This window comes from Leuciscus leuciscus (assembly GCF_965113295.1).
Source record: "Leuciscus leuciscus genome assembly, chromosome: 2".
NCBI classification, from domain to species: domain Eukaryota; kingdom Metazoa; phylum Chordata; class Actinopteri; order Cypriniformes; family Leuciscidae; genus Leuciscus; species Leuciscus leuciscus.
The window spans coordinates 41,607,493-41,631,202 of record NC_138726.1 but is presented as its reverse complement, the minus strand read 5'-3'; the positions used below and the strand labels follow the sequence as shown (position 1 = coordinate 41,631,202).

General features: G+C 35.9%; 3 protein-coding genes across 3 annotated transcripts in view; 1 reads left to right on the top strand and 2 right to left on the bottom strand.

Moving 5' to 3' along the window:
* frmd5b (FERM domain containing 5b) overlaps positions 1-9,487 on the bottom strand; it is a 38,010-nt gene extending 28,523 nt beyond the window's left edge. Inside the window, exon 1 of the mRNA XM_082159470.1 lies at positions 8,944-9,487. Within this exon, the coding sequence (XP_082015596.1) occupies positions 8,944-9,045 (102 nt within the window). The 5' untranslated portion in view covers positions 9,046-9,487. The remainder of the gene's footprint in view (positions 1-8,943) is intronic.
* Positions 9,488-9,631: 144 nt separating this feature from the next.
* On the bottom strand, positions 9,632-12,734 carry tmed3 (transmembrane p24 trafficking protein 3). Its single transcript, XM_082159493.1, has 3 exons — positions 12,466-12,734; positions 12,000-12,245; positions 9,632-11,913 (listed from the first exon to the last, which is right to left on the bottom strand). Exons 1-3 carry the CDS (start codon positions 12,607-12,609, stop codon positions 11,680-11,682), a joined length of 624 nt encoding a protein of 207 aa, XP_082015619.1. The 5' UTR covers positions 12,610-12,734; the 3' UTR covers positions 9,632-11,679.
* Positions 12,735-14,017: 1,283 nt separating this feature from the next.
* On the top strand, positions 14,018-18,457 carry LOC309490356 (retinol dehydrogenase 11). The gene is made up of 7 exons (XM_082159480.1): positions 14,018-14,212; positions 15,208-15,348; positions 16,137-16,328; positions 16,512-16,673; positions 17,018-17,134; positions 17,238-17,442; positions 17,815-18,457. The coding sequence occupies exons 1-7, from the start codon at positions 14,137-14,139 to the stop codon at positions 17,909-17,911; spliced, it is 990 nt and encodes a 329-aa protein (XP_082015606.1). The 5' UTR covers positions 14,018-14,136; the 3' UTR covers positions 17,912-18,457.
* The last annotated feature ends 5,253 nt before the right edge of the window (positions 18,458-23,710 follow it).

Genomic DNA, 23,710 nt, shown 5'->3' with positions numbered 1-23,710 from the left:
AGGTGTGATTTGCATGCGTGTATGCGTGTGTGTGAATGTGAATGTGAGAGAAAAAGAGTGAGGGATATAGATGGTTCATATGGTTCTCTTGGTGAAAAGCAGTTTCTGGTTATTGCTTGCTTGCTACTACTTGTAAGCCCGTCTAAATCGGCCCAATGGAGGTTTCCGATAGAACGGGTGAAGGTCTCTGCGTGTTACTGTCTTTCCGCGAGGCAAAGTAATTTAATTCCATTTAAGCTTTTATCTGACTCCATCTGACTCTATTTTATCACAACCTCAAATTTAGGTTAGATTGCCAATTGGATATTGGTCAATTATATAATAGTTTAGCAATACATTTGATTGTTCAAAACTCTTTACTTATATTTTACCCGTTCATAAGCTATGTCGCTCAGAGGTCCTCGCGCCTTGTTTAACGTGGGTCTCACGATCACAAGCTCGCCAGCTTCGGTCACCAAACAGAGGTAATTGCTATATACCTGAGATCGGTCGCATTCACGCTTACACAATCAAAGATACGGTATAGCCCCCGTGATTGCATACACTTGAAATTAAAGTAACGTTTACTTCAGTAGAGGTATGGCCACTACTACAGATAGGTCAACCAACTTTGCTTGCCTTATAATAGCTTTGGATTGGCCATGCCGTGGTTTCCCACGTACACTTATCTAAAGTAACATTAAATTAAAACAGAGTTAAGACACACCCAGATTTAGGTTGGTCAAGCAGCACTTTTCCTAAACGGAAATTCACTTCTTGTCTTTGCAAAACACGTACACTTGAATTAGTGGCAAATATTAGTTGTCACTAATCTGACGCAAAACTTGCGGTAACATACAAATCCGTTTAATCTACTTGGGGAAACAATTTCAGCCACAGTCGGAATAAAATCAAATGTAACAATTTATTATGTCAGGTAAATGTATCATGCTAATTTCATAATCAGTTCAAAGATAATAAATACAAAACATCAAATGCTCTGGAATAAAGAGAGAAGATGCGAATCTGACATTATAAAATACATGATGCGGAGTGTATGCAGGCACTAATTTGAGTTACAAATCGCCACAAGCCTTCTTCAGTGGAGAAGGAATGATTTGTAAATTGGTAGGTGATCAACTCAAGTGTGATCATGTCTCGAATGGGGATGGTAATATAGCAAGAGAGTTCAAATGTTAATTTCCTTTGTTTTCTCAGAGACTAACCCTCTCTTCCAGTTCTTCCAGTTTCTCCAGTCTTACATACTTGACACCAAAAAATTGTATTGTGGAGAAGAACTATTTTCTTAATGAAAACTTTTCCTCTCTCTTTTGTAGAACAGTTTTTCTTATCCTCTTTAAATATTTTATATCCAAAACCCCAAACCTTCCACATCATGATTTAGACAGCTGCACTGGGACATGTATTGAAATCTTGCAATTAGGATAGAGTGATCTGAGTGACAAAATGATCTACACCTAACAGCATATGGCCAAGATTTACTCTACAGCAACAAGATTTACTCTACATTGAAACTTTACAGTTTCAATTCTCCTATACCTTACAGTGAAGTCTATTAATTTGTAAAATGTCAATGCTGCTACAAGTCATATTCCTTGCTGTGTTTTTATGCACTGAGCAAATGTGATTAAAAAAAAAAAATCCTATATGGAGTTTAATAACCTGTATTCACTATTTGCTTTTATTTTATGGAAAAGAGCAACATGAAAATTATGCTAAACCTCTCCTTTTTCTTTTTTTTTCACAGAAGAAAAAAAGGCAAATGGGTTTAGACTGATATGAGGGTAAGTAGATCAGACATCATTTACTTAATAGGTAAGTAAATGATGACTGAAATGAAGAGTAATTTTGAAAAACATTTTTCAAAATATGTACAGCCATGTGAGATGAATCCAGTTATATCAGTAGCTTAAATAAAATATGTTTTATTTTACAAGAAGCAAGCACTGAAACCGCGACTGCCATATTGGCCTAAAATGATCAAGAACTTAGAACTTCGGATGTGACGTTAAACCGAGGTCCTGACTCTCTGTAGAATATACATATATATATATATGAAGAGTTCAGATGCAAAAGCCTCTAAGTGCCATCTGAAATTTTCTTCTAGAATGATCATTTTTATAAAGCTTGTATATTTAAGGTCAGTAATTTCACTTAAATGACAATTAATAGGTAATTTGCATTGCCATTTCAGTGAAGTTATTGAACTTAAATATACAAGCTTGATAAAAAGGATCATTCTAGAAGAAAAGTTCAGATGGCACTTAGAAGCTTTTGCATCTGAACTCTTCATATATATATATATATATATATATATATATATATATATATATATATATACATACATACACTGTATGTGTGTGCTTGTATATATATATATATTTACCGTGTATTAATTCATACAAACATTTCATTGCATTTTGAAGTAACCAAGTAAAATCCCCTGAAACTTCTAAAGCATGTCTTCACAGAATGACTTGCATCCTGGTGTATTAATTGATTTTTTTTCATCAAAGTGTAAATTCACCCTGACCTGGTTTATTTAATCATTTTATCTTTTAGTTGCATTGCTTAAGGATCATCTTACAAGCAGCATCTGAGCAGGAGCAAAATAAAGGATAAAACCACTATTACGCACAGAATATAAACCAGCAAGTTCTCTTATAACAAAATGCTGCTGGTACATCTTTATATTTAACCATCCAAGTCATATAAGAGGGTACAGTAAGTGATTTCAATGAGTAGGTGAATTTACATTTATTAATTTAGTAAATGCTTTTATTCAATTTAATGAATTACATTTATTTTCATGTATTTGCCAGATTTAAGGTACTTAGATAAGTTAACATTTTAACAGATCATGGATTCTCTGGCAATTGAACTTGGTGTTACTATTATTCTCTACTATTTGAGCTACAAGAATTTGTATTGAACAGTTTTAGAGACTGTGGAGACTTGTGAGATCTTTTTCTCTTTTGATATATTCTGCACATCATATACATAAATAAATATAATTATTTGTATGTCTTTGAAAAGAATGAAATCTCTTTTACTCTTTTTTTCTCTCATTCTTATTGTTCATGGTCATGTGTCGATTTAGAAGATTTAGAATGACTGACTGTGGAGTTTGATCTGATGAGGCAGGGGAACTAGCCATACCCTACGGTCATTTTACAAATTACACAGTTAGTTGAGTTTATAAATGCCCTCCACTCTTCTTATTATTACTCTTCAGCACAACAACTGCTGGACTACTAAGTAAAAAAAAGAAATTAAATTTCCAATAACATTTCCAAGCCGTAATACATGTACAATAGAACAAGGATATTTCATTCCACAATACACATGAACACATTTTTTTCCTCAAAAGTATACTGTTTAGTAGCAAGCAAGCAATAACCTCAGGCAGTTGCATAAACATAGCCATTATGTAAAGACTTAAGTACTAGTATCACTTAGTCAAGGGGCAATCAGTCTTACTTTTTGGTATCAAATTAGACCAATCAAAAAAAAAAAAATGTAACTGACTTGATAAAGTTATGTACTGTATGAACCTTAAAGGTGCGTTCAGGGAAAGACTTAGCAGTTTATGCCTCCTTTTTACCAAGAGGACCATTTATAAACCATATCTCTCAATCCATGTCACTTTCTTTCTTTTTCTCTCTCATGTGCAAACACACACATACAGTAACACAAATCTCACCTTCAACTCTCACTATAGGTTTCCCTTCTCATGACCTGAAAAGCATAATTTATTAATATTGTTTATGTTGCTGATTTGAATATTTAATCTCAAGTGAATGGAGATCTGAGAACATATACTGACACGCTGTCAGACGTTGCTTGTAGTTTCTGACATGAACTCTGCCTTTCTTCCAATCATGAGCACACTTATAAAAACAAACAAAATACTTGCCTCATTTACCATCTTGCAGATATTGCTGTTTTTCCACCCATGTGTCATACTGTACTTGCATGTGCTGAACCAGGCAAATGAATACAATAATACAATACCATTGCCATTGTTATTTGACAACATGAAATACAATACCATTGTTTTCATTCCTCAAAGGATTTGATTAAAGTTATTGATAATTTGTGTTATAGAAAAAGAGATGCCATCCCCATGAAAACAACGGCAAATCATAATGCCTCATGTTCATGCATGCTACTGTGAGATATGAAAGAAAAAGAAGCAATTAGATACTGCAAACTGAGCAAGATGTGCCTTCCTGAGGACATGCCCTCAACAACTGGTACTTTCATTTCAAGTTAATTATGACTCTGAAATGCTAATTAGAACAATGCAGCCAAAATAGGATAAATCAAGAGCGGTACAGTGGACAAATTATATAAAATTTTACAAGTGAATTATCTGAATAGTTGACGTTTGACAGACGTGTAGTATGTGTGGCCAAACAATAAGCAGTGAAATATAGCTGAGAGGCACCGCTGACCTACACAAAGGTGAGCTCTGTAATGAAGGTATATGTGTGAGTGTCTCAGATATCTGGTCTCTTGATGTGTGACTGCCAGGAGCCAAACGCAGTCAGCAGTCTCTCAAAAGAGAGAGGCCATATTTCACTAATAAGCATTTCATCACTAACCAAACTCCACTGTCCTGATCAATCAATTACAGAGGACGATCCCAAGTGGGACAGGGGCGGAAAGGACAGAAGAGGATTGTCTCTGTTTGCAATGTCTAGCCGCCATGTTTGAATGAATCCTGTGTAACAGACGGGTATGTGTGTTTGCACACGTGTGCTTATATCCTGTCTGACGAGAGCAGGAGCAGCTGGGAACCGATGATGGAATCGGCCTGTTGCCATGGAGACCACAGCATCACACAGAATTCCAAGGACAATGGAATGTCACAATCTGATGCTGATATTCCAAGATATACCACAAACATGACCTCACACAAGTAGTACCATGAATGACCACCAAATTCACTATTCCAAGAGTTAATGTTTCATGTTGTCAAATATATAACTTATACAAAGAACACTTACTATTTCAAAATCCATTAACTTCTTTTCTTGTAAAAAATCATTTGTTCCAGTGTTTAAGAATTCTGCCTCAACTGAGCTCTGAACATAATCCTTTAGTAACTTGTGCACGTGGAGTTCAGTCATGGTAAACTGTCCCACCAAAATGAGTTTCAGACACATGAGCATGTATATATATAAATAAATATATATATCCCCAAAACCTGGGTTGAGGCAATTTTTTTTTCTTTTTTTTTTTCTGTGTTTGGATAGTTTGTGTGTTACCCAGCTCCTGGGTCAGACGTAACAACCCAGTGTTTGGGTAGTTTTTGTGTAACCAGGATACTGGGTCAGACATAACAACCCAGGGGTCGAGTTTTTTACTGCGGGCTTTTTGCGTCCTCTACAAGAGAGAGCAGTGCAGCTCCGTCAAATTGGTGAAGGTTTGTGTACATTTTATTTGAGCTATAAATTCGTTATTGTGCTGTATATTGTTTAATTTTATGCAAAGCAACATCCAGGGGCGTGATGTGAGTCACCTACACGAGTGTCATGTGACTCGCGTCAGTCTTTTCACGTATTTTCTTCTTATAAAAGTTTATGATTTTATTCAAAAAGATACAGAATATATACTTAGGATGTTAAAATATGTCCTCAGAGCTGTTCACTGTTTGTTTATGGACAGGTTATGGGGCCATTCACCGCATATTTTGGCTACGAGTGGAACACAGGGCAGCGGTCTGAAGTTAGAAGTCGTCGTCCCATCCCAGTTAGAGATGAGTCCCACCTTAGGACACAAGCAATCCGATTGGTTCAAAGCACATTTTCTGGCTAATCGCTTTAGTGCCTGGTTACAAATCAGACAAAATAATTTTATTATATAAGACGTTTGAACTACGTTATAACGACCATTCATGTCTAAACTTATATGTTTCATAGTATATAACCGAAGATTGTAAAAATAAAAATGCCTAGTTCTTAGTGTTTTTTTAGTTAGCTTACATAACAATTCAATTACTATACAATAGCTGTCTGTCTTTCTGTAAAGCTGTACTGTGAAAAGTGCTATACAAATAAATGTATTACTTGATGGCAGAAAACTGCTAGACTACCTGCTTAAAATGTTTTTACAAACTGCTTTTATCTTATCTTGTACATAGCAGCGGGATTTAGCTGTAGGCCTACATAGCAGTGGGATTTGGCATGCTACATATAGCTAAAACAGCTCACGTTAGCTACAAGAAGTTATCGCAAGAACAGCTTTAGATCAGGCATACTACTGGGGTCCTAAGGTGGGAATCATCTCTATGGTGCTGGGACTCATCTCTTTACCACACAGGTGTGGTGATAGGTATTTTCTTTAGCGCCTGATTACAATTCCTACAAAATCATGTTATGATAAATGCTGTTTGAACTATAACGACCATTAATGTCTGTATAGTTCAAAAAATTTCATATTGTCTTCTTAATGATTACATTTGGATAGTTTTTCTTCTAGAAAGACAAAAAGTTCAGGTGGAGAAAAAAAAGTGAAAATATAATGTCTGTATTAGCATAGCATACAGATACCCGAATTAGCCTGATATTTTCACTTGTCCTACATTTACAATCACCTTTAACGTAATTACATGTTAAATAAAGTGTTAAAGGTCCAAAAATATTTCAATTATAAAAAGAATGATGTTCAATGATTCACTATAGGCTATTGTTATTATTATTATTAATAATAATTAAACTAATTAACAGTTTATCAAGTGAAAGAAATGTTCAATTTGTTTTTTTATGCACTAGGCTATATAGTAACCTATATATATATATTTTAAAATGAATATCGTTCGTATATACTTAGTATAGGCTAATCAATAATTGATAGTTGAAAGAGACCCGATTTCGAGGGAGGACCCGATTTGTCATGACACCGGCACGAGAACAGACTGGGGTGCGTTTCCCGAAAGCATCGTTAGCCAACTATGGTCGCAAGTTCCGTCGTTATCAGCATAGTTCAACGATTTGGTGTTTCCCGAAACCATCGTTCAAACGAACGTTCGCAAACAGCATCGCAAACTTGTGTGGTTGTACCGACAGTTAGAAGCATAGTTTCTAGTTTACATTAGATGTAGACTGAATAAATCCTTATCTTTAGCAAAATAAGCAAGCTGACATTCAGTACAACCCGTGTTATTTATTTAGAATACATACAAATGTAATTTATGTCTTTTAGTTTGTCAAGAGATTTAAAGCACCGTTTTTGAAGACTGCGCATGTGCGAACGTGCTCTACTATGTAATAACGAGCCAAATATTGAGTCTGGTAATAAAGCAAAATAACTGAGAAAAATTAGAAATGGTCTTCAGATGCCATGTCTGTAACTTATATGACAAAATCTAGCGTTAATTCGATCTCAAACAGATTAATTAAAATAAGTTATTAGTCCACCACGTGCGAGACGTCATAAACCAACGTGGTTGAACGATACTTTGCGACAGACGGTTTCGGGAAACAGTCGTGACTAGCTAGTTGATTTCTCCAACGATGCATCGTACTATGGTAGTTAAGCAGCGAGCTATATAGTTGTACGGGAAACGCACCCCTGGTCAATTACACTTGAATTACTTCTAATGTTTTTATTTTTACTTCTAATATTTGTTAAATGAGCTTAAATGTAGGCAATATGTATTAAAAACGATATAAAATATGCTATACTGTAAAATATGATAATATGATCGAAAATAAAGGAATTATCATGCAAACCAGTGGATGTGTGCAGTAGGCCTATTTAAAAAAAAAAGTTTAGAGGATTTAAGTTAATCGGTAAACAATAATTTATGTATGAAGTAAAAAAAAGAAAGAAGAAAGTATTATAGTAGAAAATTAATCAACCCATTATGCTGGGTTAAATAACCCAATTTGCTGGGTAAAATTAACCCAACATGTGTCATGTCCTATTTTTACCCAGCCCTTGGGTTGAAAACAACCCAAAGTGGGTTGTTTTTAACCAAGTGTTTTTTAGAGTGAGAGCAGCTGCAAAGTATTAGGCATATTATAGCTTCTGCAATCTTTCAGCAACTGTTGTTGATTCTGAACATCTGTGAATAGCTCAGCCCAGGAGGAAACTCGTTAATAAAAACATGCCTATCACTTTCATTCCACCTGGGATATTTTCATTCTCTAGCTTTTCAAGGACAACATGTATATTTATACACACAAAACCACTGCTCTTCTTGGCAACTTAGCATCTCAGCCAATGATTTTGCTATGATATTAAGATGACTCATTATAACAATCCCAAACTTTGCTTTTAATTATTCACTTAATACAATGATGCAATAAATTAATAAATTACATTAATGGCACATTCTAATCAATTAACTTAAAGCAATTAATCTCCATTCATGCTTTTGGGCTGCCTTAGACAAGTAGTGGAAACAAATGCATCAAGACTGTATAGCCTATTGAAACAGTCTGGGAATTTGTCTAGAAACATAGCTGAATTGCACGGTGATGTGGCTTGTAGTATGTTTGGCCAAACAAGAACAGGAACAGCTAGTGAATCACCATTACAGTGTTGCACGTCTATGCTACAACAATCTTTCAGCAGCTGTTATCGTAGATAGTTCGCCCCGAGAGGCAATTTAATGTATGAAACCTTTCCACTAGTGCCTCTTCCCACTGAATGTGACTCAGGTCTCTCGGGCTGGCGGCATGCAGGCACTACGTGACAGGTGACCCGATACAGACGGGTCACCAAAACCAGCGCTGATTCATTCATCAAGGAAATGTCCTAACACGTTAATTAGCCATTACGCATTGCAGCCCTTGTGCAGTGTCCAGATTCGTACAGATGCTCGCGGATTTTCCCGCTTGAATGCGCAGTATCAGCAGCGCGAACATTAAAGCACGTGTGTCGGTGATGGGGATAACCCGCTTGTGATGATGAAAACATGTTAATACTGACCTGAACCGTGCAAGTGTATTCCGAGTCGTCCAGCAGTCGCACTGTACAGTTGAATTCCCTGTCAAGAGTCCGATCGCTGCCACTCATCAGTCGGCTCAACATATTGGCCAGTCAGTACAGACGCACGAGCGTTTAGGACGAGCGCAACATGTCACTCACTGCAGACATGCCAGACAGACCCTTCTCGGTGATCAGAAGCCCCTTTGAGTCATTGCTCCCCATCATTATCCTTCGGACTGGTCGGTGTAGTCTCCTCTGCCGTTGGTGGTTCTATGCCAACGTTGGAGGTAGTCCAATGCACTGAATAGGCACAGGCACAACAGCCCATCCATATTCATGCATTATTTCAAGGGAGGGCTGAGGCGAAATGTATTCATAAACTGTAAGCCAGTGAGAGTCAATGTTCATAACTGTGTAGATGAAAATAGATTTGTCATATGGACTCTGGAGGATCATTTACACTTAAGACTATTAAAAATCAGTGAAAGAACACTATAATAACTTAAATTTCTGTCCAACAAAATGTATTTTATATTATTGTTTACATCTATTATATCAACAGTTAAGATGGTCTTGCTTGTGCCAAATATTTATTCACATCAAGAAGTATTTTTTTTATTTCCTCTGAGATGTTTCAAAATCTTCTTGCTATGTCAGTGATTATATGCCATTAAGACGATTCATAAAATCAATCCCAAACTTTGCTTTTAATTGTTCAATTTACATAAGGCAGGAATATAAACAACTTGATTTAAGGTAATAATGACATAATAAATCAATGCAATCACAAATCAATTCAACTTCCAGGGCTGAGGTAAATAAAAAAAAGAGATAGGCTATGTTTGTAACAAATATTTGAGGAATATGAAATAGGTCTATAAAATAGCTTTTGAATTGCACAATAAGTTGATGTTTCAGTTAGAGGCATCATATGTGACAGACATAAGCCCTTAAACCAGCAATTGTGTGCATGCAGTTTGCACTTGACAGAATTTATAAATAAGGGATCATGAACTGAATTTGTAATAATATTTTGTTTCCTGGTGTGCACTTATAGTGCAAGTATGATTTTTACATAAAAAAGGGTCAATTTATAAATAAAAGGCCATTTACCCTGATTATAGCCCTCTGATTTGAACGCTCTGTCGGATGTGTCGTGTCTGCTATGAGACTCCGGTGTAAATGCTCAATGCTGTGACTGGCTAGCGTCTTTGCACATGAAACAAGTATTGCATGTGGAACTCTTCTGAAACTTTTACTAGATTTTTACTATTACTGCTGTCAAGGTTACATAATCATGAAAAGTATTGATTATCGCATTAGATTTAGATCTACTCCTACCATATGAATTGTTGCAGCGATGAGCATTGTAGCCGATGACAGACACAAATGCAGTGATCTTGTCATTGTAACTCGATTTCTGCACTCTCACAAATGCTTTTATCATAACAGTCCAAACACAATGTTATTAAGAGATTTATTGCGCCGTGTAGACAGCGTCATTGATAAACGGAAGTTTTGGTGAGAGTCCAGAACTCTGACACTTCAACAGCAATAAACGATTTTGAGACAAAGAATGTCGGACTGTACTTGAATCATATTAGAAATCACTGATCACAGAACACGGCTACTTACATGTTATGGCATTACTGTCGGGTGACTCATGTCCATATCTTACAGTAAAAGGCTGTTTGCAAAGCCTGCGCCGTAATTGCGACTGATTTACCAAAGAATCCACAGTGAAATGTACCAAACAAATAAAAGACATTCACATAGCCTAGTTGAAAATAAATAACGACTTTCCTAGAATTAGGATCCTTTGCAGGTAATGTTGTTTTTAGTCCAGTGATCCTATATCTCTATTCTCGTCTCAGTAATGCGCCAGCGGGCGGGGCCAAAGATACGATGATGTAGAAATAGGCGTTGATCTGATTCTAGAGGCGGTCTCTCATCGCATTATTACATCATAATGTGACGTAATCCGAAATGAGTCATTTTCGGAGCAGGGTTTCAATAAAAGCTGTTTTTGGACTAACGAGGAAGATTTGAGTTCTGAAACCTGCAGGATTTTTTTTTTATAGTACAATGACCTCTTACATGTCAAAAGATCAAAGACATTTTTATTTCTCAATTCATGACCCCTTTAAGAGATGAAGGGGAAAATTTTATTTTTTATAGTTTGCCAGATATATCTATATCTATACATATAAATAAATCACCTGCATGAATTTTCCCTTTTGAATGTGGGATAAACAAAGAAGGGCTTTGCTAAATAGAAAAATAGAGGTTCAACTCAACAACATAATCATTCATTATCATATCATTATAGTTACCATACAAAAACTAACAAAACTATTGTTTTCTATAAAGGTATGTTAAGACATATGCATTTAAAGTTGACAAAGGCACACTTCAAGTGGATAAAGTACAATTTTAACAAAACAAACAACACTGGTACAAACCAAAAACAGTAAGATGTGGCATTATAAAGGTGCAGCAGGTCGATTTCCATTACTGCAACAGTAAGCAATGCACATAGAGGCCGATTTGAATATACAACACAAGATAATGGACTCTTTTAGTACATGACTCTGTAATTAAGGCATTTTGTTTGACATCAATGTTATTTTTTATTGGTTGTAGGCAACAGTCAAGACTTTTTGTTTTAAGGGGATCAGACTAATAAATCAGCAGATTATCTTCAAGGAGAGAAGACGGCAAACTAGAAATCTAGGTCTATGTGCTGGTGGCAACACTGGCTTTCTTGTCATTGAAGAAACTCTTAAGCATAAGCACCTGGCCAATACAGACCACAAACAGGATGATGGCCTCCCCAATGGACCAAATGTGCACACGCTCATTCAGATCTTCAGCCCTGAGTCGGTCCTGAGCCTCTCGAAGACGATACCAGGTCTGAGAGTCTGAAACCACTTTCAGGATCTCATGGATAGACAAGCAGGCCGACTCCATCTGCATGATTTATTCAGAGGTTCATATCAAATGCATATATGCAGAGTGCATGCTGTGTGTGAGTGCATGGCATTTGTATTTCTCACCTGTGTGAGAGCTGTCGCTCCATTCATGTCAGGCAATAATCTGGCATCCTCTCCAGTTCGGAAGTCCAGGTATACAGTTTTGTGAGAGAAGGTCGAGAACTCGTTGCTGAAGCAGACCTTGTACACTCCCTTCATGGTTGTTGTATGGGAAAAGCTGTCATATTGCTTTTTTCGTTCCTGATACAGCATGTTATTCACTGGATCTGTCACAAAACAGTCAACATCATAGTTTCCTCCAGCAATTACCTGTATGAAAAGGAGAGAATTAATACTGAAATTTGGGAATATGGAATACATCGTATCTTGTTTTACCGTGTTGAATAATAACATCTGAAGCCGCAAAAATCACGTTAATATCTGTTTGTGTTCACACACAAAAAGAGAGCAAATAATCAACAAACGTGGACTTGCAAAAGATAAATAATCAACCAACATTGCAAAACACAAAAAGAGTCAATTAAGTTACCTGAAAGTCTATATCAAACTTGACTCCTTGTTCTAGGTCTTCGTAAAAGCATTGTTTCTCGTTATCGGGCAATTCAAAAGTTAACTCGGTGGCATTTATAAAGGCTACGTACACAGCCAAAATTAAAAGACAAGGGTGTCTCATGATGGAAGAAAACTTAAATTATTATTCTTTACAATGCACAGAAAGCTTCCTCCATTGAGTTATAGCTGGTTTGCTGAACTCACTCAGGTACTTGACAGCTTGAAGCGACACACCACTGACGTGGCAGGACGACGGGACACTTCCGGGTTATTTGGCGTTTTATTTTTCAAAATAAATAAAGGTGCGAGTATTTCATTATTTATTTGAGATAATTTCAGATTCTTTTAATTTTCTTATTTTCAATTCTAAGTTCCTGACTGACTGTTCTATATACAGTTACCAGTAGGTGGCAGTAAATAATGCAATAATTTCATTCTTTTTACCTCATGGTTTTATAATATCCTATTACTTCGACGAGGCAAAGCTGTTTCCAGTACAAACTAGTTGTTGTACACTTTATAGTTAAACGTTTTCATGTTCTGATAGCTCTATGGAGTGTAGACTCAGGAAGTGGGGTAGGAAATACATATAGGCTATAAAAAGAAGCAATTTAACAAAACCTAGGCTATAGCCTATCTTTGAATATAAATTAGCCTACTTTACAAAGTAGAAGACTTAAAATAAATAATTGTATTCATATTTTTCCCCCCACTTTTTCACTATGAGTTCTGAAATATTCTTTGTTTAATGCTGTATAGCAATCAACAACAAATTTACAAGAAGCTTGCGAGTTTTATGATCCTTATTTCCAAATATTTGATTTTCTACACAGCCTTCAAAATGTTGACCTTTCTAATCATTGTTATTTTTTCATTGGCTAGGAAGAAAAAAAAATAGACTGGAGCCTAAACCTTGGCATGATGTAGCACAAGGTTATGTACACAAATATATGCTCCTCCATGTTCCAGGTCCTCGCCTGAATAGAAAGTATCAAATATACACCCAAACACTATTCTATAAACACTATAAAGAAAACGTAAGTGGCACTGACCAAATCCTTATGCCACAATGTTGTCTCGACAATTTTCTCAGTATTTACTAGGAGTTTTCAAACATTTTATGCTAAGGACCTGCAAATATGATTCATTTATAATAAGGTATTTTCATGTTTAAAGGCAAATTTATCCTGTGTGAGGAAAAAAGGGGAAATATTTACTTTGATTAAGTTGACTATGTTTTGCACCAGTCTATCTGATAAGGTAGACTGTCAATTCACCCCTGTCAATTTAAGTGTATTTTTTTCGCTTAAATCAGACTGTAAGCCAGCACTAACCTACTAATCATTTCAAATGTATTATGACACTATTGATGATTGTTGTTCCTGTGTAGGCTATGCCAAAGCCGCATTTTACAACCTTCTTCACTCTTATTTTGAAATTCGAGGCTGGAGCACTTGAGTCCACTGTGTTTACTCCGATGTTCTCTTTTCCTGTGTGTGTGTGTGTGTGTGTGTGTGTGTGTGTGTGTGTGTGTGTGTGTGTGTGTGGGCGGTGACTGACCTCTTCGTCTCTGTCTGTCTGTACTCTGTAAACACTTTCGATGCTGAAGGAGCTCAAGTAGTTGAAGGTGAATCTACCAGGTGTAATAATGCAGGACTACACAAAGGCAGCGAAGGAGTTTGTGGAAGAACACCCTACAAGTGTCACAGCTGTCCTGGTTACGGGTAGGCAAAAGTTAGACCAAGCATGTTTATTACTTGTTCGATAAAATAATGGCTTCCCAGACCAATCAGGGTTCCTACGGCAACCAAAAACATGTCGTTATGAGGCACTTTTAAGACTGATAATTTACACTCATTAATAGACTCTGAATAATAATAATAATAATAATAATAATGTGTATATATTAAAATGTGTATCATTTTGCAGTTACTCAGCCAAGAAAGTACTTTAGTGCATGCAATATATGTCAAATGATAAATAAAAAAGGTAAAAGAAAAAAGTAATGGGATTTTATTGATTGAAAGATGTGGGAACACTGTTATATTTAATTTAATGAGAAATGATGATACATCTAAGATATAGAGTTATATAAGTTAAAGTTATATAAGTGATATAAGTTAAATATTATATTATCTTATTGATATCTCTATGAGCCTCTTGCATGTGTATCGGATAACCTTTGCCTGGGCTTATCAAATATACCAACGTTTTGAGAGTAGGTTAGAGGTGAGGTCTCCATAAATGTAGTCACTGATTCTAAGCCCAATTTTAGGCTTTTCTGTGTTGATTTAAATGTCTCCCTTTGTTCGTCATTTAACAAGAAAACTGCTAAAACTGCTGTTAATTAAAACAATTATGGTTTCATCATAAGAGTTACCTCCTGATTTCCTAAACATTACTTTTTTTTATTTTTTAAGTTACTTGTTATTTATTTAGGCTATGTTTATTCATTTATTGTATGTTTAATTTCAGTTGCTTTAGGCTATATTTTTTGTGAATAGTTTTTTTAGTAGACTATCTCTGTTTACTGTATCTTGCTTGAAAATGTAATTTATTGCCTTGCTCTACGAGTTTCTTATCCTGTTTTCTTAAGTGTTTATTTGTGATATATGTATCCCCTGTGATTTTTGTTTTTAAAAAAACACACCACTTTTGCTAAACAAAAAAAGAGAGTGAAAAGGTTAGAGGTGAGGTAATGATGTTGCTGTACCGGTAGGTGTGGGTCTCTTTGCCCTGCGGAGATGGCTGGGTGGTGGAGTCTGCCGCAGCAGAGTGCGCTTGGACGGCAAAACTGTTCTGATAACGGGAGCCAACACTGGTATCGGTAAAGAGACTGCGGTGGACATGGCCAAGAGAGGTCAGATCATTTTAATGGAGTTCCTAAGTTATTTTAAAGTATTAGCCTAGTTAAACTAATAGAGAGTCTAAATAGTCTAAAAACTAATAGGGTCTAAAGAGGTCCACTCTGTGTTGTGTTTTTAGTGACTTGGCAAAATACTGACCTTGATTTAGAGGACTAACGTTTAAACAAATATTACAGTTTAAAACAAATTTGTATATTTTTACTGCAAAGTACTAAAGTCACTATTTTTACAATCTCTGGACAGTTACACCACCACAAAAAATTAAATTGATTGTATGTTTATCATAGTAGAGGTGTATGCAATTCAATTTGTTGGTCTGAATTAAATGTTTAATGTTTTTTTGAATAACTTTTTGAATCCAGACACAAAATGAGCTTCACATCAATCATAACAGTGCCGATGGAAATCTGTCCCTGAATTTCACAAACAGGGTGGTTAGATGATTGTTGGACGCTATATCTTATTCATTTGATTGATTTTTATACTGATTGATATTCAGTACCCTCAATGGTATATCCGATGGGTTTGAAAAGGATGATAAATTCATAGGGGGGAGATAAAACTGGTTTAATTAAGCAATCCATCACTTATGAAACCATACTAACATGGCCCAGTTTGTTATTCTGAGGCTAATGAAACCCCTTCAAAGTTGGAAACTGCTGTGGTCAGCAAGAGACTGCATAAGAGCTTTGTAGTACTGTTGTATTTGTTGAAGGCTTGATGGTTGCAGAAAATATTGCATTGTCACAACAATTACTGTTTATAAACCTCCATTGATCAGGTGCAAGGGTGATTCTGGCTTGCAGAGACATGGGCAGAGCCAACAAAGCAGCGGATGAGATCAGGAAGAGGAGCGGAAATGGCAACGTGGTTGTGAAGATGCTGGATCTGGCCTCCTTGCAGTCTGTCCGAGCTCTGGCCAAAGATGTACAGCAGAATGAGGAGAGATTGGATATTCTCATTAATAACGCTGGTAAGGAATGACAGACAGATTATAATGCATAAGCACATGGTTGATATAGTAACAAAGTGTTTTATTTTTGGGCAAAAGATTACAAGGTTTGCTCTGTCAGCAAATGAAACCTATGTATTGTATGTATTTACTTATTCATTCATTTAAATTTAATTCGATTTTTATTTTATTTTCTGCCTACAGGGATAATGATGTGCCCACAGTGGCAGACAGAAGATGGCTTTGAGATGCAGTTTGGGGTGAACCACCTGGGCCATTTCCTGCTTACCAACTTACTTCTGGACTTGTTGAAGAAATCAACACCCAGCCGTGTTGTCAATGTTTCCAGCTTGGCCCATGAGAAAGGTGTGGAATCCCATCTGTGTCTTTATGTGCTTAGCTGAATTATGCCTAAAAAAAGCGTGCACATTTTTATCATTACCATTTTATCATTTTTTATCATAATTATTTAAATTATTGTAAGCAGTAATTGAACTCCTTATCCAAATCCCTTACAAGATGCTCAGTTTTGACTAAATGTAAGGTAATTGTATTTTACCATTGTAGGGCAGTGTGCATTGATGGTATTATTTTCCAACATATTTTATTTTAATGTATTACAATGTAAATACATTTAAAGTGTTTATTTGACACATTCGATTTTTTGATTCCCAAGCATGTAACCAATCAAATTATTTTCTGTTGGATAGGCAAGATTTATTTTGATGATATAAACCTGGAGAAAGACTATGATCCACACATAAGCTATCGACAGAGCAAGCTGGCCAATGTTCTGTTTACCCATGAACTAGCTGTCAGGCTGAAAGGTAAGCTATAAAGAAAACTTTCTCATTCTTATTGAATTGAAAAATCACAGTGTCACACTCTCAATCATGCTGTTTTCAAACACTTTCCCTGTATGTCATTCAGGCACAGGAGTGACAACTTACTCTCTGCATCCTGGGGTGATCCGTACTGAACTCGGCCGACACTTTTTACCCGCCCTGCCTCTGTGGAAGAGGCTTATGTTCTTGCCCTTTTTTTTCATTGTCAAAACACCTTGGCAGGGTTCACAGACCACCATCTATTGTGCGGTGGAGGAGAGTCTGCAGAATACCAGTGGCCTTTACTACAGGTCAGTGGCTTTTTCTGTCATATGTGTTAACTGCAATTTAATATGATTATGTTCATTAAGGCATGCATGGAGTTGTAAACAACTTTTCTAAAGTTAGCGTTACCACGCAAAACATGGTTGCATATGTGTCACTTCTCCCAAGATATCATAGACAGGCAATTATAGGAAGAAGTTGACAAACTTGATAGAACGAACAAGCTTTGAAGTTTTACAAGGATGTCTTCATAATTTGAATAAGGTCAAAATAGAAAAAACAACACACCTATTTCCATACAGGTTTAAAGGTTTTATTCACACTATTGTCTGAGCATTGTTGTTAAATAATGATCATTTCATGCTTTTGTTCATTGCTCTCTTTTGGTCATTTTGCAGTGATTGTGCACCCAAAGAGGCTGCTCCTCAGGGTAGGGATGATGCTGCAGCCCGCAGACTGTGGGACCTCAGTGCTTCCATGGTGGGCCTGGCTTGAAACAACACCTTGCCCAATGAAAATCACTCTCTTCATTTAAAAAACAGTGTGTCGCCTTTTCCTGCCTAAATTTTACATTCCAAATTTTCCGTCTATTTAATCTGCTTACTTTATATAAAGAACGGAGAGCCTGTTTGAGTAAGAATGTAGGAAAGTTGTCAGGTTGGTGATGCCTATGCAATAAGATAAACTGCAGTATGAACTGTAAATTTAAGCATGAAATAATTTGTGAGATCTTAATGCTATTAGCCATATTGCATAGCTATACAAATTAGACATTTGATATACCTTTCATATTCAAATCTATTGCCATCGCTTGTGTAATTTGATACCATGTATCACAATACAATTCTATGCATAACATGAATGTAAGTTAACATTTTCTCAAAGCCTATTCTTGAATGATGAAATAAAGACATTAAATAAATAAATTAAAGGTAAAGAGCATTTTATACAGTAAAGTTTGTAGAATGACATGAGTTGCATTTGGAGTAAAATTGGAATGTTTAAATTCTTTTCTCCTTACATAAACAGAGTTTATCTGAATGTTTTTGCTTGCAGATTTATTTTTATTGAGCCTATTTAAAACGTTGGTATTGTTTTCATTAAGCCTTGAGCATTATTGTCATCAAAAGTTAATGTCTGTATTAAGAAAAGTAACACATACTCTACCAATTTGCAAAGTCAGTGAATCTAATCTCTATATAATCTATTAATCTATAGAAATTAATGTGATTGAGAAGTGTCCTGTTTAGTAAGGCTGAATAAAAAAAGAGACTAAAAATACAACATCACCAACTCATGTGCAGCCCGAGTTTACATTGAGACATACATACATACATACACCTATATTTCAGTTTTAGGAAAGTAAAAATAAAAAATATTTTAAATTAATAAATATTGGTTCTCATTGAGACCATAATTTAGAAATACAAAACTCAAACATGATGATTATATGTATGCAAGACATGAAATGACAGTCAATTATGCTGTTTCAGCAGTATCTGGAAAAAAGTTCAAGTAAATCATATAAGAGTTAGAAAAGTTTAAAATAATACTTATTACCACCTACTAGTAATTCAGTCATTGACATTCACAAATGTGCACATATCACCAACGCACCCTGACCTGAGAGCCCAGCAGACACAAAGCTGTATGTGTCAGCCACATGCCCTTATCAGTTCTCCGTCCAACAGATTCACCATCTTTAGCTGGGCTGGAAAAGTGATAAGGAGATGTGAGCGACCATTTGAACATATACTCAACAGTTCCACTGAGAACTCCAACTGCTTCCATACAAATCTCCGGCACAAGTTCCCACCTGTTCTGTCCAGCATTTTTCTTTCAGCCAAAAGAACAGCAAATGAGTCTTCATGACATGTCTCCCCATATAGGTAGCTGCAGCTGAGATTACCAGTTTAGAGAGGACATCTGTGATTTTTCCAGGGCTCTCGGCAGCTTTCCACCAGGATAAGTCTAAGTCCGCCTTCCACAAACCATAGTTTTGAGGCAGGAGATCTGCACGGTGTTGTACAGACTCACAGTCTGTACGTACGCCACTGTGGACACACCCCACAGATGAGTTTTATTTCCTCTCCACCCCACCTATCTGCAAGTCAACCATGACATGCTATTGGTTCACAATTGGGGATCAAGATCAAACCCCTTCAGCAGCCAAAAGAGAGTGTTCATTTGTTGGTTGTGCTGTCAGTCATGATCAAATCAGCCAATGAAAAGGGACAGACCAGGTCCAATAGGTGTGTTTTATCCCAGGTGTGACTGAAATGAACATTCCAGTCTTCACATACCTATCTATCTCCTCTTCTTCTGCTTCCCTGGCTGCGGCACACCCTCTTCAGATAAGCGACAGAACACTTCCTGCTGTTGTTTTTATGGGCTTTCATCTGCCAAAATCACTCAGCATCACTTGTCACTTAATGCTCAATGAGAGATAAAGATATAAGAAGACTGTAGAATGTAGAGTTGGTTTGGAAAACCAAGGAGGAGAACATTTTAAAGAAGGAAAAGCTTTTGCTGAGTTTTAGAGTTGAATCAAGGACTGCACTGAATCTCACATGCACACTCACTCATATAACCAGCTAATAGGAGACATTCTCAGTAACTTTGGGTAACATTCTGGCAAGGTTCTTGTTCAAAGTTATGAACAAATGTTCTTCGAATAACGTTAATAGAACGTACATTCAAAGTTATTTGGTCTTTATTAACGTTATTAAAACATTATCACAAACATTATATTTATAGATCATTCATGAAACATTTTTGTCCAACATGTTGGTCCAATGTGTTTTGTTCAGATGCTTTAGAGAACATTCAGAAGTAACGTTCCCGCAATACTTGCAAAATGATAAAATAATGCTCTAACGTTCACATAACCAAGAAAACGTTTTCATAACTTAATGGGAACGTTAGTAAAACATTCATAGAACAGTAACCCTAAGCCCTAAAATGCAAAAATGTAATTTCAGTCATTTTAACCCTGCTGAATACACAATAAATGTTTAACAGTTTTTTCAAAACAACATTGGACCCCATTGACATTCATTGTATAGTCCCAAAAACCACATATTTTAGATACATTTTAGAAAATGTAAAATTATGAGAGCATTTTCCTTTTTTCTTCTTTTTTGTGAGTGGACTGTCCCTGTAACAGGTGCATGCAGTAACATGCACTGTTTGCTTCGAGCAGTCAACATCACATTAAATTTCCCCACGCACAGACACACCGCAGGATTTATTAGGGTGTGTGTGTGAGTGTTTGTCATTGTACACATGTGCCTCAAGGTGGTGTAAGAATGCAGGTTTGTAGCATTCCGGGGAATACAAACTCACTGCATGGCTTCAGCCTAGACGAGTTAAAACAAGTAAAAAGCTTAATCATCCTTCAATGCGACTAAGAACTTATCACTTGCAATCATGTGTAATGGATGTCAGACATAAGGGATATATAACGCTTATGTCTGGTACAAAATAGGCTGAAGGGGACACAGACACGCACAAATGCACACATACACACGCATTCAAACGCACATCCCAGACAGCTGTCCAACAAATTAAATCACGCTCATCTCTCAATGACTCAACAAATGCTTCACTGACAGAATATGGTGCATTGGTTTATTCTTAACACTAAAATGAACTTAAACTTCACAGTTAATAAATGTTCATAAAAGTCAAAGTTAACCCACTGTGGGACTAATTATGAAATCACAGCTAGAAAAGACAAATGACTAGTTATATTTTAGCCTACATACTGTATTTTTAAGGCTAAAATAATTTTCCATAATTAGTTTTCAACATCTGACCTTTGACCTTTTTTAGGGTGCTGTCATTTATCACTGACTTTGTCCTATTAGGGTAAATAAGTTTTGCCTGAAACTTCACACACATTTAAATGCATTTTCACTATCTGAAAAGTAGTGAAAAAGTCTTAGTGTTTCAAAAAACATTCAAAAGCTTTATTAAGATTCCATTCCATTCCAAAAACTTGACACAAATTCAGATGCAACTTAGCTGCCAGGAGAGTGGTGAAACCATGTCTTAGACTTAATGTTTAAAAAAACATAAAACAAATTATTTAACATTGTTTTATACTTGGGATTCCAATTCAATGGTTGTAGCACAAGTGGAAATCAACATGACACTTCTTTTTCAGTGTAGCCCACACTTTCCAAACGTTACTCGATTCTGTTTAGTCATCATTTTTGGATCATTTGTTTGTCAGTGTAGTGAGACCAATAGGCAGTGGCCTCTTTCCTGACCTCTGGTTGTAGTCTCGATCACATCTTCCAAACTGCCATAGGATAATATTACAAAATTCCTGACTTCCACAACAATCTATGGCTTATATTCTTCATCTCTGCCATCACCCTCGCTGCTTCGATTTTCCTTGATCTTCAACTTCTTCCTTTCTTACTACGACCTTATTTTCTGATGCACTGCCGTCACTATCATCAATACTTTCTGGGAAAGGTACAGCTTTTCCTCTCTGTCTTCTATAAAACGTATTAACATCAACCTAAAACACAGGAAAAAATACTATTATACTTCCTGCCAGTACTGAACAATAGTGCAGCTACACAGAAAGTATCCCCTAAAAGGACTTTGTCATTTATGCATTTGATCTTTGAGTTATTTTACCAAATGTGCACTAAAAATGACTAAAAACGTTTGAAAACACATTTGGATGTATAATGATATAAATGACGATGCCCCATAAAGGGTGTAGATGATGTAGTTTATATAATTCCCAGAAACCAAACCCAGTTTCAAGCATTATATACTTATATACCTTATTAGACTCTTCCTTGGACAACTGTGGATTGCCTATAGCAGGTTTATATATCTAAACACAGAATTTTTGAAGCGCTATAATAAATATTTTACATTTTAAAAAGTGTATTAAATCCAATGAAATTCCCAAGTACATTGATTTTATTGGCAAATTTAAGACAACTTTACTCCCGAGAGATGAGCAGTCGTTCCGCCTGACTGGTTGTTTTGCGAGTGATGGTTAGTGATGTCTTAGCATGCCTGTGTCAGGGAAAGAGAGGCAGTGACTCTGTGGGCTTTGTGGCCAATTATCTAGTTGAGTTCCTCTGGATGGTGTGAAAGTCGCATGCAAAGCAAACAAGCTTCAGTCGTCCTTTATCTGATCCTGGAGTTCCGTCCAAATCACACACCAGGATCATTCATGTGGATAATAGGATATATGCTAAAACATCTTCAGCAACGCAGCAGGATTACAGAACACACATTCCCAGCATTACTATTAGTCATCTCCTGTTCACCACTCATCAAAAAATCATTAAAACAAGTATAATTCTTAAACTATTGTTTACATTATAGTTAATATATATAGTTGAATATACATTTGGGACATTAAATAAGGAATATTGCGTAATTTCCTTTTAATTATCTAAAATCTAAATTAAGGACAACATAACTAAATATGTATGGCTTTCAATACTATACAAGAAGCATTTTTTTCTCTTAATTTAACAGATGTTTGAAATTTGACTGACTGCTTGTTGTAATGTTATTGAACATACATATTATGATTAATATGCAATACTGCAATATTAAGTTTTATTCAAAGTACATATAGAAATAATTGTATATAATTGTAAATAAATGTCATTTTAAATGTCATTTTATTTTCATTCTTAAAAATAGAAGTGGTTATATGTTTTTCAACAACTTACATTAAGAACAGCTATAGCATATATACTGTAGTCACACTCACACTCACAAATGTTAGTGTTAAAATGTAAAGAACATAAATTCCTTGCTTTCTTTTCAGTTGACTATATTCTGCCTGATACAACAGTTTCATTCTGAAAGAGCAAAGTCAGACCGACTCCTTTGTCAAATTTTTCCTTTGAGCTGAAAACATGAGAAGTTGTGAAAAAATAACCCTGAGCTATACATGTATGAGCAAAAAACAACTGCAGAAAAAAAAGGGGGGAAAAGCTAAAAGGTCTTGTTTTTTTTTGTTTTTTTTTTTTGTGTGGTTTTTTTGCCTTGGATATGAAATGTGGTTATTTCTGAGAAATACGATTATCAACTTCACACTTTCACATTCAGACAAACATAAGTTAAAGCAACACAGATTTGGTCATCACTAGTTTTGTCATCAATGTTTGGAAAACTATTAAAATATTCATAATTTAAAGCAGCTAGGCAGTGAAGCTACTCATATAAAAAGTTACAAATCAGCTTGGTACACTGAAGCTACTTAAATGGGCTTTATTAATTACTATTTTACAATCATACTGAATA